This window comes from Theropithecus gelada, chromosome 4 (genome assembly GCF_003255815.1).
Source record: "Theropithecus gelada isolate Dixy chromosome 4, Tgel_1.0, whole genome shotgun sequence".
Lineage (NCBI taxonomy): Eukaryota > Metazoa > Chordata > Mammalia > Primates > Cercopithecidae > Theropithecus > Theropithecus gelada.
The window spans coordinates 1,965,891-1,980,437 of record NC_037671.1 but is presented as its reverse complement, the minus strand read 5'-3'; the positions used below and the strand labels follow the sequence as shown (position 1 = coordinate 1,980,437).

The following is a 14,547-nucleotide window of genomic DNA, read 5'->3' as shown; positions in this document are numbered from 1 at the left end:
TTGAGATCTAGAGAATGTGCACTGATGTTCATTTTTTCTTGACATTGTTAATGTGCATCTTTTTGTCTTGATCAGTCTAGCTAGAAATTTATACAGTGCACTGATTTTTCCCCATAGAACCAATATTTGAGTTCACTAAAATTCTACCTTTCTGCTTCATTTTTTCTATTATTATTTTCTTCCTTCTGCATTCTTTGGTTTAATTTGTTCTTCTTTGTTTCTTATAGCAGAAACTAATTTACTAATTTGAGACCTACCTTCTTTCTTAATATAGACATTTAAGGATATCGATTTTTTCTCTAGTACTACTTCAGCTGCATCTCATACATTTGATATGTTGTGTTTCATTATCCTTCAGAATACAGAAGACTTTCTAATTTCTCTAGTGATTTCCTCTTTGAATAAATTGTCATTCAGAATTTTGATGTTAATTTCCAACACTTGGTATTTTCATGATCATCTGTCTTAGTCAATCTGGGCAGTTATAACAGAATACCATAGTCTATATGGCTTGCAAACAACAGAAATCTATTTTTCACAGTTCTGGAGGCTGGGAAGTCAAAGATCAAGGCCTGGGAAGAGTCAGTGTATGGTAAGGGCTGCTTCCTGATTCATGGATGTTTTCTTTTCTTGGTGTCCTCACATGGTGGAAGGGGCAAGGAGCTCTCTGGGGTGCCTTTTACAAGGGCATTCATCTCATTGAGGGTTTTTGCCTTCATTGCATGATCACTTCCTAATGGATCTACCTCCAAACACCATCACATTAGAGATTAGGTTTCAATTCTGAGTTTAAGGATGACAAAAGCATTCAGTCCCACAGGATCATCTTATTGTTAGAGATTTCTAATGTATTTCCATTATGATCAGAAAATAAATTCTGTATGATTTGAATGTTTTCAAATTTATTGTTTTGTGGCCTGAAATACTGTTTCTCCTGGTAAATATATCATTCATACTTGAGATAATATGTATTTTTCATTGATGTGCATATGTATATAAATAAATTAAGTCTGGGTGCTTGTTAATGCTTTTCAATTTTCTATGTCTTTGCTAAATTTTTCTTAGTTATATTTATAGCTCAAAGAAAGCTTTGAAATCTATAATCATGTTTGTAGAATTCTTCACTTCTCTATTTTTGTTAATTTTTCTTCATGAACTCTGAAGACTTGCTATTGGACCCATTTCTGGTTGCATGTCTTTCTGTTGAATTTACCCTTTCATTTATGAAGTGCCTCTTTTTCTCTCTGGTAATATGTATTATTTGAAAGTCTTTTACTGGTAGTAAAATAACCATTTCAATCCCCCATGCTTACTCTTTGTATGGCACTGCTTTTTCCATCAATTTTTATTTATCTGTGTCTTCATATTGAAACTGCATGTTTAACATGCAGATGTGTGTTCATTGCAGCAGCAGTCACGATAGCAAAGACATGGAATCAACCTAAATGCCCATCAACGGTAGACTGGCTAAAGAAAATCTGGCACATATGTACTGTGGAACGCTATGCCGCCACAAAAAAAAAAATGAGATCATGTACTTTGCAGGAACATGGATGGAGCTAGAGGGCATTATCCTTTGCTAACTAATACGGGAACAGAAAACCGATTGCCACATATTCTCAGTTATGAGTGGGAGCTAAATGATGAGAACATATGGACACATAGAGGAGAACAACACACACTGAGGCCTACTTGAAGGTAGAGGGTGGAAGGAGGGAGAGGATCAAGAAAAATAATGAATGGATGCTAGGCTTAATACCTGGGTGGGTACTAATGGGCACAGAAACTACATGACAAACTCCCATGATACAAATTTACCTATGTAAAAAACCTGCACATGTACCCTGAACTAAAAATAAACGTTAAATTAAAAAAGAAAGAAAGAAAGTTCATGTCTTGAAAAGAGCATATGATTGGGTTATTTTTTTCTTTAATTCAGTCACAGAATCTCTGCCCTTAATTGGAGTGTTGATTTATACAAGCTTTTGTCATTATTGATATGATAGGTTTTAGGTCTACCATGTTATTTTCTCAGTTTTCGTTTCTCTATTTCTCTCGTCCTGACCAATGATTTCTCATCAGAAACCAGAGAAACAAAGTAGAATAACATCTTTAAAATGCTGGAAGAAAAAAAAAGGTCAACTAAGGATTCTATATCCAGCACAGATGTCCTTCAAGATAAAGGCAAAATAAGGAGATATTTCAGGTAAAAGAAAATTAAGAGAATCTGTCACCAGATCTATACAATAAAAATTGGTAAAGACAATTTTTCAGGCTAAAAACAAATGATACCAAGTGGAAAATGAAATTATCAGAAAAGATTAAGATGTCAGAAATGGTAGATATTAAGTGCAAAAGGCTATCTTGCTCCCCCCTCCCCCGATTTAATCTTACTTTATATATATAGAACTGTTTAAAGGTAAAATAAGAAGCCTTTCTTATGGGGCTTATAATCTATGTAAATATATTACATATATTTTTAGTATAAAAGATGGACGTCATCTATATAGAAGATAAATGGTTGCAAGATTTCTATATTTATGTGAACTAGTACATTATTAACTGAAAGTGGGCTGTGAAATGTTAAGAATGAGTTAAGTTCTGAAGGAAATCAAGACACAAAAAAATACTCAATAGATCAACGAATTCAGGAGATGGTTTTTTGAAAAAATTAATAGGATAGGCTGCTAGCTAGACTAATAAGGAAGAGAGGCGATCCCAATAAGCACAATTAGAAATGACAAAAGAGATGTTACCACTGACTCTGCAGAAATAAAAATAACCGTCAGAAGCTACTATGAACACCTGTATGCACACAAGCTAGAAAACCTAGGAGATAAATTCCTGGAAACATACACCCTCCCAAGACTGAACCAGGAAGAAATTGATTCCTTGCAAGAACCAATAATGAGCTCCAAAACTCAATCTGTAATACATAGCCTACCAACCAAAAACAGTCCTGAACCTGATGGATTCACAACTGAATTCTACCAGATGGACAAAGAAGAGCTGGTACCATTCCTACTGAAACTATTCCAAAAAAATACAAGAGGAGGAGCTCCCCAACTCATTCTATGAGGCCAGCATCATCCTGATACCAAAACCTGGCAGAGACAAAACAAAAAACCAAAACTTCAGGTCAATATGTTTGATGAACATTGATGCAATAATCCTCAACAAAGTACTTGCAAACCAAATCCAGCAGCCCATCAAAAAGCTAATCCACCATGTCAAGTAGGTTTCATATCCAGGATGCAAGATTGACTCAACACATGCAAATCAATTAAGTGTGATTCATCACATACATAGAACTAAAGACAAAAATCACATGATTATCTTAATAGATCCAGAAAAGCCTTTTGATAAAATTCAACATTCCTTTATGTTAAAAACACTCAATAGCAAGTGCTGTGAACCACGTGGGTCCCTGGAGCGTTTTGGGTCCTGGCAGCTGCAGCAGGAGTTCAAACCTAAGCAACTGGAAGGGACCATGGCCAACTGTGAGCGTACCTTCATTGCGATCAAACCAGATGGGGTCCAGCGGGGTCTTGTCGGAGAGATTATCAAGCGTTTTGAGCAGAAAGGATTCCGCCTTGTTGGTCTGAAATCCATGCAAGCTTCTGAAGACCTTCTCAAGGAACACTACATTGACCTGAAGGACCGTCCATTCTTTGTTGGCCTGGTGAAATACATGCACTCAGGGCCCCTAGTTGCCATGGTCTGGGAGGGGCTGAATGTGGTGAAGACAGGCCGAGTCATGCTCGGGGAGACCAACCCTGTGGACTCCAAGCCTGGGACCATCCGTGGAGACTTCTGCATACAAGTTGGCAGGAACATTATACATGGCAGTGATTCCGTGGAGAGTGCAGAGAACGAGATCAGCTTGTGGTTTCACCCTGAGGAACTGGTAGATTACACGAGCTGTGTTCAGAACTGGATCTATGAATGACAGGAGGGCAGGCCACAATGCTTTTCACATCCATTTCCCCTCCTTCCCATGGGCAGAGGACCAGGCTGCAGGAAATCTAGTTATTTAAAGGAACTTCGTCATACTTTGGAAGGAAGCTCTTGGAGCTGAGTGCTCCCTATACAGTGTTACCATCCCCTACCATCTGATTAAAATGCTTCCTCCCAATGTTTAAAAATAAAATAAAATAAAATAAACTAGGTATTGAAGGAACATACCTCAAAATAATAAGAGCCATCTATGACAAACCAACAGCCAACATCATACTAAATGGGGGAAGCATTCCCCTTGAAACCCAGCACAAGACAAAGCTGCCTTCTCTTTGTCTTGGCAAAATGAAAGAAATAAAGGGCATCTAAATAGGAAGAGGGGATGTCAGACTAACCGTTTGTAGTTGACTACCAGCAAATATTCCCTCAAGGCCCACGGGCTCTTGTATCAGCTCATGGTGAATGCTGCCTACTAGTCTTTAATCGATTAAAATGTATAATATGTTTCACTTGTGTATTAGCCTGTTTTCACACTGCTGGTAAAGACATACTCGAGATAGGGCAATTTACAAAAGAAAGAGGTTTAACGGAGTTAACAGTTCCACATGGCTGGGGAGGCCTCACAATCGTGGTGGAAGGCAAGGAGGAGCAAGTCACATCTTGCCTGGATGGCAGCAGGCAAGGAGAGAGCTCGTGCAGGAAAACTCCATTTTTTAAAAAACCATCAGGTCTCATTTGGGCGCGGTGGCTCACGTCTGTAATTCCACCACTTTGGGAGGCTGAGGCAGGGGGATCACGAGGTCAACATATCGAGACCATCTTGGCCAACACGGTGAAACCCCGTCTGTACTAAAAATACAAAAATTAGCTGGGCGTGGTGGTACATGACTGTAGTCCCAGCTACTCGGGAGGCTGAGGCAAGAGAATCGCTTGAACCCAGGAGGCGGAGGTTGCAGTAAGCCAAGACTGCACCACGGCACTCCAGCCTGGCAACAGAGCGAGAGTCCCTCTCAGAAAAAAACAAAACAAAACAAACAGAAAAACCCCATCAGATCTCATGAGACTCATTCACTATCAGTTTGGTCCTCCCCGTCCCACACCCAGGTCAGTGTGATCTCCACAGGGTAGAAGCCCAGGGCCCAGCACCTCAGGGTCAGATGGGGTGGTTGATCACGTGTGTCTTTGGGGGGTCTGAGGGGAAGAGTCAGAAAATTCAGACACTTTGCACTCCGCGCCCATGTGACTACCCTGAGAATGGACAGGACACCTGGGGTCGGGGAGAGAGCGCAAAACCCAGACACCAGCCTGGGATTTATCATAGGAATAATTATCACAGGAATCTGGGATAATGTTCCTATTCCTTGGAAAGGTCTAGAATCTGGATAACGCAGCCTAGGTTGAGAGGCTCCAGGTCTCTGAGGACTTAAGCTTCTGACCCAGGTAGAAGCCAAGAGACGCAGAAAGGCTGAAATCAGACCTCCAAAGACACTGAGTGTGAGGCAGAGAACAAGGTCTGAGAGAAAATCGCCCTGTGGTACCCAAAGCTGCTGTGGGGGACAAAGGGAGTCACTGATCAGTATTCTAGGGATTGTCTTCCCCTCCATTCCCTCAGAGACTTCATCACTTAATTGTCCCTCAGAGTCACGTCTCGGGATATGAAACCCAGAGGGAGAGTGATATTCTACCATTGATTCCATTTTCCTCCCCTCCTCGTGGGAGGCCAGCCAGATCTACAGATCAGCGAGACGCCCCACCGCCCCTGGCACCCGCAGGCTATAGGGTCTCCTTCCCGTACTCCAAGTATCTGTGTAGGGACTACACACACGGGCCCTCCAGGTAGGCCCTGGATTGCTCTGCCTCTTCCACCTACTCCTACTTGGGCTCAGTGATCTGAGCCGCCGTAGTCCAGGAGTACAGGTGCTCGTTCAGGGCGGGGTAATCCTTGTAGTCTTAGGCATGCTGCTCATACCCGCGGAGAAAGCGGGCCTTGGAACCTACAACTCAGCCAAACATCTCCTGGAAGCTGTGAGACCCTGGCCCCTCCCCCACCCTCAGCTCCGCCCACTAAGCCCCGCCCCGCCCCGACGCACTCGCGGCGATTTTCGCTTACACTGAAAATGAAACCCGGTAAACGCGCCTGGGGCTCTCCCAAGTCGAGGCTCCAGACAGGTCCCGCAGCCTCGGGGTGGATCTCGGACCTGGACCCGGGGCGACCCGGGCCGTCCGTAGGGGACGGGGAGGAGTCGTGACCTGCGTCCCGGGCTGGGGTCACTCACCGGCTTCGCTCTCGTAGTGGCGAAGCAGGGTCTGCAAGTTCCCTTGGAAAGTCTCTGCGTGGGTCTTGGCGCTTCGTATCTCCCGGTCCCAATACTCTGGCCCCTCCTGCTCCACCCACGGCGCTCGCGGTGTCACTGTCGAACCGCACGAACTGCGTGTCCTCTACGTAGCCCACGGCGATGAAGCAGGGCTCCCCGCGGCCGGGCCGGGACACGGTGGTGCTAAAATACTGAGAGGTGACAACGTGCTAGCAGTCCTCACTCCCAGCGCCTCCTCGGCCTCGGCGTCCACTCTAGTGGCGCTTGAGGAGCTCTTCAGCCCGCCACGGCACCGTGGGAGCCCCTCTCGACTGCCTGAGGCCAGAGCCGCCTCCCTCTGCTTGCGGGGAGGTGTGCAGGGAGAGGCGCGGGCGGGAGCCGGGGCTGCGAGCAGCGCTCGCGGGCCAGTGTAAGTTCCGGCAGGCGCAGGCGCGGGCTCGGCGGGCCCCAGCACACTGAGCGGCCGGCGCCGCCCGCTCAGGGTAGTGAGGGGCTTAGCACCCGGGCCAGCAGCTGTGGAGGTTCCGCCGGGTCTCCCAGCAGTGCCCGCCCGCCGGCGCTGCACTCAAATTCTCGCCAGGTTTAGCTGCCTCCCCGCGGGGCAGAGCTCGGGACCTGCAACCCCCGTGTGTGAGTTCCCCACAGCGGTGGGCTCCCGCGCGGTCTGAGCCTCCCCGACGGGCGCTGCCCCCTGTTCAGTGGCGGCCAGTCCCATGGACAGCCCGAGAGCTAAGAAGTGCAGGCGCGGCTCCGGACTGGCTGGCCACCAGGCCTGCAGCCCCGATGCAGGATCCACTTGGTGAACCCAGTTGGGCTCCTGAGCCGCATGGGGACTTGGAGAACTTTTATATCTAGCCGGAGGATTGTATGTGCACCAATCAGCACTCTGTTCCTAGCTCAGGGTTTGTAAATAGACCAATCAGAATTCTGTGTCTAGCTCAGGGTTTGTGAATACACCAATTGGTACTCTGTATCTAGCTAACCTAGTGGAGACTTGGAGGACTAGCACTCTGTGACTCTGTGTCTATCGCAAGCATTGTAAATGCACCAATCAGCACTCTGTGTCTAGCTCAGGGTTTGTAAATACACCAATTGGTACTCTGTATCTAGCTAACTGTATCTAGCTGACTAGCACTGCGTGACTCTAGCTCAAGGATTGTAAATGCACCAATCAGCACTCTGTCAAAATGGACCAATCAGCTCTCTGTAAAAAGGACCAATCAGCTCTCTGTAAAGTAGACCAATCAGCAGGATGTGGGTGGGGTCAGATAAGGGAATAAAAGCAGGCTGCCTGCACTGGCTAACTGTAGTTTTTTTGGGTCCGCATGTATGGTGGAGTATTGTGGGTGGATTATTGTGTTATGTCTGTTTCCTTGAGCTGTAACAGTGTGGAGGTCTGCAGCCTTACTACCGAAAGGAATGAAACCACGACCCCACCGAAACGAATGAACAATTCCAGACGGGTCGCTTTTAAGAACCTGTGGCACTCACCGTGGAAAGTTTGCAGCCTCACTCCTGAGATGGAGTCTTATTTTGTGTCTCACGCTGGAGTGCAGTGGCATAGATGCCAGTTCGATGCAACCTCTGCTTCATTTTTGAGTAAGTGGGACCACAGGCGCCCACCACCACGACCGGCTGATTTTTTTTGTATTTTTAGTAGAGAAGGGGTTTTCACTGTTAGCTAAGATGTGCAGCTTCACTCTTGACAGCATAGAACACGAACCAATCAGAATGGAAAAAGTTTCAGATCAGTCTGAACAGATACACCAATCTTTAGGGATTGTTAACATCGCGAGGGTGTACGGATTCATCGTGACATCAGGGAGACCACAGAACACCAATTCCAAACGAAGTAGGAGCTTACGAATAGGGGACTGAGGCCCGCCAACCCTCCTGGCGCGGCTCCGCGGGTTGGGCGGGTCTCTCGCTCCTAGCTACAAAGGCGGTTTCTTTCCCGACCCTGCACTTACCCACGTAGGTCTCGGTTTTAGGGCCAGAGTCCCTGGGAGCAGCAGCAGGAGGAGGGTGCGGGGCTTCACAAGCCGCTTCTCGATACCTGCAGAAAGTCTCAGTCCCATAGGTTGCGGCAGGGGGAAGAAACTTCCGGGCATGGGGAATCTGCAAGGCCGGGCTTCCCTCATCTAGACACGGCTCTCAGGCAAGACCTGAGACCCTGAGAGCGGTGGTCCTGCCGGAGGACCTGGGATTTCGCCCTGATCCTTCTGCGCCGAGCGGTTTTTGTCACACTGTCTCCCTGTAGTCCTGGCCCAGGAGCTATGTCGTTGGTTCTCAAAAGCTTTGGTTTTATGATCCCTATATGCTCTTAGGAATTAGTGAAGATGCCAAAAGTAATTGTTTTCATCTGTTAATATTTACCATATTAGAATTTAAAACTTTAAAGAGTTAATTGATCTAGAGTGTTAATAACCCATTACGTGTTAGAAATATTTTCATGAGAAATAACTATTTACCAAAATAATACAGCGAGAAGAGTATTTTTTTACATTTTACATGCTTACAAGTTTTCTTCCGGTCTCTCATTAGACTAGTGGATTTTCATAGCTGTTTCTGCATGTAATCTGTTACTTTGATAGAAGTTTATGAAAAAAATCCAGCCTTACCCAAAGTTGTTGTAGGATTTTTATTTTTATTTTTATTTTTATTTTTATAACATCGGCAAAGGAATGACCAAGGTGAAAGATCCAGGAAGCCAGAACTGCCCCAGGTGTGGGGGCACCAGTCCACAGGTAGCAGGACTGAGGCCTGTGGGCCAGATGTCTTCACAACAGTGAGGTTGATGGAATCCCAGATGTGCTTGAATATAGTCAGGGAGACTGTTTTAGTCTGTGTTATGGTTTGGATCTGTGTCCCTGTCCAAACCTCATGTCAACTTGTATCATTGTTGGAGGTGGGGCCTGATGGGAGGTGATTTGGGGGCCGTTTCTCATGGTTTAGCACCATTCCATTGGTGCTGTTCTCGGATTTTCTCACAAGATTTGGTTGTTTTAGAGTGTGTAGCACCTCCCCTGCCCCCTTGCTCTTTGCTTTGCCTTGCCTTGCCTTCTCATGACTAAGTTTCCTGAGGCCTTGAGGCCTCTCCAGTAAGCCTAGCAAGTGCCAGAATCATGCTTCCCATAGAATCTGAACAACCGTGAGCCAAATAAACTTTTCTTTATAAATTACCCAGACTCAGGTATTTCTTTGTAGCAATGCAAGAACGAACTATATGGTCTGTTTATGCTGCTATAACAAAATGCCACAGACTGAGTCAATTAAGAACAGAAATTTATTTTCTCACAGTTCTGGAGACTGGGAAGTCCAGGATCAAGGCACCAGCATCTGTTGAAGTACTCTTGCTGTGTCTTCACATGGCAGAAGATGGAAGGGCAAGAGAGAGGACAAGAGAAGCCAAAAGGGGTGAACCTGCTCCCGCAGTAATGGTATTAATTCATGAGGGCAAAACCCTGGTGACACAAACACCTTCCATTGGATCCCACCTCCGAACACCACTGCATTGGAGACTGATATAGTTTGGGTGTTGTCCCCCCTCTAAATCTCATGTTGAATTTTAATCCCCAATGTTGAAGGTGGGTCATGGTAGGTGGTGTTTGGGTCATGGAGCAGGATCCCTCATAGATTGGTGCTGTCCTTGTCATAGTGCATTCTCCTGAGATCTGGTTGTTTAAAAATATGTGGCACCTCCCTCCCCACTTCCTCCTGCTTTCACCAAGTGACATGCCTGCTTCTGCTTCTCCTTCCATAATAAGTGAAAGCTTCCTGAGGCCTCCCCAGAAGCCAAGCAGCTACCAGTACCATGCTTGTACAGCCTGCAAAATCATGAACCAAGTAAACCACTGTTCTTTATAAATTACCCAGCCTCAGTGATTTCCTTATAGCAATACGAGAATGGACTGATACAGGGATCCAACTTACAATACATGAGCTTTGCAGGACACATTCAAACCATAGCAGAGGCTGCTGGGGAAAGTTTGGGAGAGATCTTGTAATGAGTAAGGCAGAAACTAAGCACATGAAGGAACAAGACATTTATTAACCTCAGGCAAATTAAGAAGTAAATTTGACAGAGGGAAAGTAATCGCAGCTGCTAGCCTAGTTGTGAATACCATTTACATGGTCATAATAATGTAAACACTGAACACTGAGCTAACCAAAATAAGAAAATAACTACATTGGGAGGACAAGGGTATGTGGAACGGAGCTATCCACTATGGATGATAGATAAAAATAAACAACGGGCCGGGTGTGGTGGCTCATGTCTGTAATCCTCAGCACTTTGGGAGGCCAAGGCCAGCAGATCACGAGGTCAGGAGATCGAGACCAGCCTGGCTAACAAGGTGAAAATACGTCTCTACTAAAAATACAAAAATAATTAGCTGGGCATGGTGGTGGGTGCCTGTAGTCCCAGCTACTCAGGAGGCTGAGGCAAGAAAATGGCATGAACCTGGGAGGCGGAGCTTGCAGTAAGCCGAGGTTGCACCACTGCACTCCAGCCTGGGCAACAGAGCAAGACTCCATCTCAAAAATAAAATAAACAACAGGCCGGGCATTGTGGCTCACACCTGTAATCCCAGCACTTTGGGAGGCCGAGGTGGGTGGATCATGAGGTCAAGAGATCGAGACCATCCTGGCCAACATGGTGAAACCCCATCTGTACTAAAGAAAATACAAAAATTTGCTGGGCGTGGTGGTGCACGCCCATAGTCCCAGCTACTAGAGAGCCTTAGGCAGGAGAATTTCTTGATACCGGGAGGTGGAGGTTGTAGTGAGCCAACATCACGCCACTGCACTCCAGCCTAGCGACAAGCGAGACTCCGTCTCAAAAAAAATTGAAAACAAAAAACAAAGGCGCACTATAAGCACACTATTTAGAGGAACAGAAGTCACAATAAAAGAATGAGGCAAAAAAAAAAAAAGTCAAGCAGGTTGCCTCTGGGGTTCAGGAAATGGCATGCATGAACACTGGAGATGTGTTTCTTCATAACAAGCCTTGTAGATATTTAAAAAATTTTTAAATACTGTCTATATATCCATCTGATGTTTACAAAGACAGGAGAGGATTGACTCACTAATTTTTCTATAAAGAGTGTCAGGAAGATGGGGTAGTAGTTAGAGGGAGATAGGGGATCAGGCAGTGGATTTTTATGGTAAGATTTTGTTTTACTTTAGTTTTGTTGTTTTAATGGGAAATATTACAGCATGTTTGTATGCAGGAATGAATGAATCAATAAAGTAGAAATTGATACAGAAGAGGGAGGGCCTGGCCATCCATCATCACTGGTGCTGGTGGGAAGGCTGAGGAGACAGGTGCAATGTGTGGATAGTAGTGGGATGATAATACAGTTCTCACCTGAGTTCTTTTTTCCTAAGTCAAAGAGAAATAAACTCATCACCTCAAGGTGGGAGTGCAGAAAGAGTGGAGGAGAAAGTAGGAAATACCCTTCTCAGGAGATGTCAGAGTAAAGTGATCCAGGAAATGGCATCTGGAGAGTGCAGGGCTTTGGGGGGTGGACACTGAGGTCTGTGCTCATCAACTGGGGGGGAGGGGCAGAGGGACAGGGGAACAGAGAGTGGTGGGGAGAGAGAGATCTAGCACTCATGCAGCAGTCGGAGAATATAAACAGACTCAGAGGAAATGCAACCAAATATAGGTGTAAGGGTTAGGGATTATTTTTAATTTGTCATTTATTCTTCCCAGAATTTTATAATGCTTCTACAGTGAATATACGTTATGTCATATATTATACACTTACATTATACTATATCAGAAAAAAAAACTATAAAGTTTTTAAAGGGAAGGCACATGGGTACAAAGTGAGGTGTTCAGAGAAAAGAGCTGGAAGTGTGGGGCCCCTATGTCTCGGCTCTGGGCAATGAACTTGAGCCTTTTCTCCATTCCTCAGGCCACTGCTGTCTATGAGGCCAAGCAGTATCTTTCCTTTCCTTGTGGGGTGTGGTCATTTATTACCATCTTGTCAGCAATTTGATGCTTTTAAGAAGATGCTTTTTGAATTTTGTTATACATGGCATTTTTAGCTTTTTTGGTGAAAGGATTTATTCATATACTCTAACCACCTTTTCCAGAAATGGAAATTTTAAGGCAAAATAGTTCAGTGAGAACCATTTTGGTCCTAGAATAGAGGATCAATATCCGAGTCTTAACACATGCTCGGGACATGATCTGTCAAAGGTGGGACAAGTGTAAGGGATTTTTACGTAATTTATTTTTGAAAACATTAATGCACACACAAGAAAATTCAAAAGATATCCAAAAATATACAAAGATAAGTTATTCCCATTGCACCCCCACCACCTTTGCTTATCCCTCAGGTCATCTACCCAGAAACCTTCGCAGTTAGAAACTTCTCATTTCTTCTCCTAGAAAAATATACCTATGCATTAATGTGTGTTACTATGTCAGTAAAGGACACAGACTAGAAGAAAATATTTTCAAACTACATATCTGATAAAAGACTTGTATTTGGAATATAGAAAGAACCCTCAAAACTGAACAATAAGAAAACATTTACCCAATTTAAAAATGGGCAAACGTCCAAACAGATGCCTCTCCAAAGATCCACAGATGGCAAGTGAGGAGATGCTCAATGTCATTTGTCATTAGGGAAATGCAAATGAAAACAACAATGATATACCATTTGACATCTACTAGAATAACTAAAACCCAAAAATCTAGTAGTACCAAGTGCTACGAGGATGCCAAATGACAGGAACCCTCATCCACTGCTGGCAGAAATGGAAATGGCACAGCCACTCTAGAAAGTATGAGCATTTTCTTCTTTTTTTTTTTTTTGAGACAGAGTCTGGCTCTGTCACCCAGACTAGAGTGCAGTGGCAGGATCTCGGCTTACTGCAAGTTCTGCCTCTCGGTTTCACGCCATTCTCCTGCCTCAGCCTCCCAAGTAGCTGGGACTACAGGCACCGCCACCATTCTTGGCTAATTTTTTTGTATTTTTAGTAGAGACGGGGTTTCACCGTGTTAGCCAGGATGATCTCGATCTCCTGACCTCATGATCCACCCACCTCGGCCTCCCAAAGTGCTGGGATTACAGGCATGAGCCACCACACCTGGCCAATATGAGCAGTTTCTTATAACGCTAAACATAAGACTTGCCATACAACACCGTGATCACACTCCTGACAATGAATTTGAAAACTTACTTTGCATAAAAACCTGCATGTGAATGTTTGTAGAAGAACACCCCTTATCCGTGGGCTGCACATAGCGACTTCCTTCCAAAGACTCCATTATGGAAAAGGGAAAGCTAAGAAAGGAACTTGACGGGGGAGAAATTGGGAAACACTACCTTAGGCAGGTGATGAAGGCTGACATCATCAGCGATAAGTGGGTGGCGTGTACCCCTGATGTGCTGAGAGTGGCATTTCACCTCTGTGCTGTTCCTCCTCAACACCCATAACCCCAACCACATTCAAGTCAAAGGACATTCCACAATATGCCTGACCAATACTCCTCCAAAAATGTCAAGGTCATCAAAAGGAAAATCTGAGAAATCCTCACAGCCAGAGGAACCTTAAGAGACCTAATGGGATTAAATGTAATGTGGTATCCTAGATGGGATCCTACTGCTCTCAGGATGAAATGGCCTTATCCCAGGAATTAACTCTGGATTCTCTAATCCTAGGATGGGGGAGGGGAGGGGAGGGGAGGAAAGGCCCTGGAGCTTTGGCCGAGGAAGATGAGGGAGGCTCCTGGAGAAGCCAAAATAGTGAGGAAATCATGACATGAAGGGAACAGAGGCCAGTGGAGTGGAGGGAGAGGAGTCAGATGCGAAGGGGTCAGTTTAGTGGACACCTGTGCAAGAGGGATGGGTTCTGTTTCCAGGGAGGCACACGGGTTTCCAGCTGGGGGATTTGGCAGAGGTCTCTGTTTTTTCAGCTGGATGGTAATTGCACGGGTGTTAGCTCTATAACTCATCGGTAGGCTACCCTTAAGTTTTAGGAAGTTTTCTGTACTGACAGGAATACTGTAAGTCAGAAACACACATGGAAGAAATGGGAAAAGAAGAGAAGATGAGAGAGAGGAGGTGATGAAAGGCATTCCCTCTTTTCCAGAGCCAGAACCCCCAAATGCTGAGTGTCACGGAGAATCAGGAGAGGAGAGGAGAGTGAGGCCTGTGCCACCACAAAGTGGCCAGCCTTGGTTCCTGATTCCAGTGTTTCCAGGCACTTTTCCATGCCACAACCTAATGATCCTTTCCAAGTCCAGCCCCAGCAACCT

General features: G+C 45.2%; 1 protein-coding gene across 2 annotated transcripts; it reads left to right on the top strand.

Annotated features, from left to right (window-relative positions):
• Positions 1 to 3,403: 3,403 nt before the first annotated feature.
• Positions 3,404 to 4,135, top strand: LOC112622199 (nucleoside diphosphate kinase A-like). 2 transcript variants are annotated; one of them, XM_025381475.1, is made up of 2 exons: positions 3,408 to 3,718; positions 3,832 to 3,852. In XM_025381475.1, exons 1-2 carry the CDS (start codon positions 3,491 to 3,493, stop codon positions 3,850 to 3,852), a joined length of 249 nt encoding a protein of 82 aa, XP_025237260.1. In that variant the 5' UTR covers positions 3,408 to 3,490. The 2 variants fall into 2 exon arrangements, with proteins under 2 accessions (XP_025237258.1, XP_025237260.1); XM_025381473.1 differs by having other exon boundaries at positions 3,404 to 4,135.
• The last annotated feature ends 10,412 nt before the right edge of the window (positions 4,136 to 14,547 follow it).

Bases quoted from the DNA above. Each gene is read 5' to 3' on its own strand.
- LOC112622199 (XM_025381473.1), top strand. From the start codon at position 3,491: ATGGCCAACTGTGAGCGTACCTTCATTGCGATCAAACCAGATGGGGTC.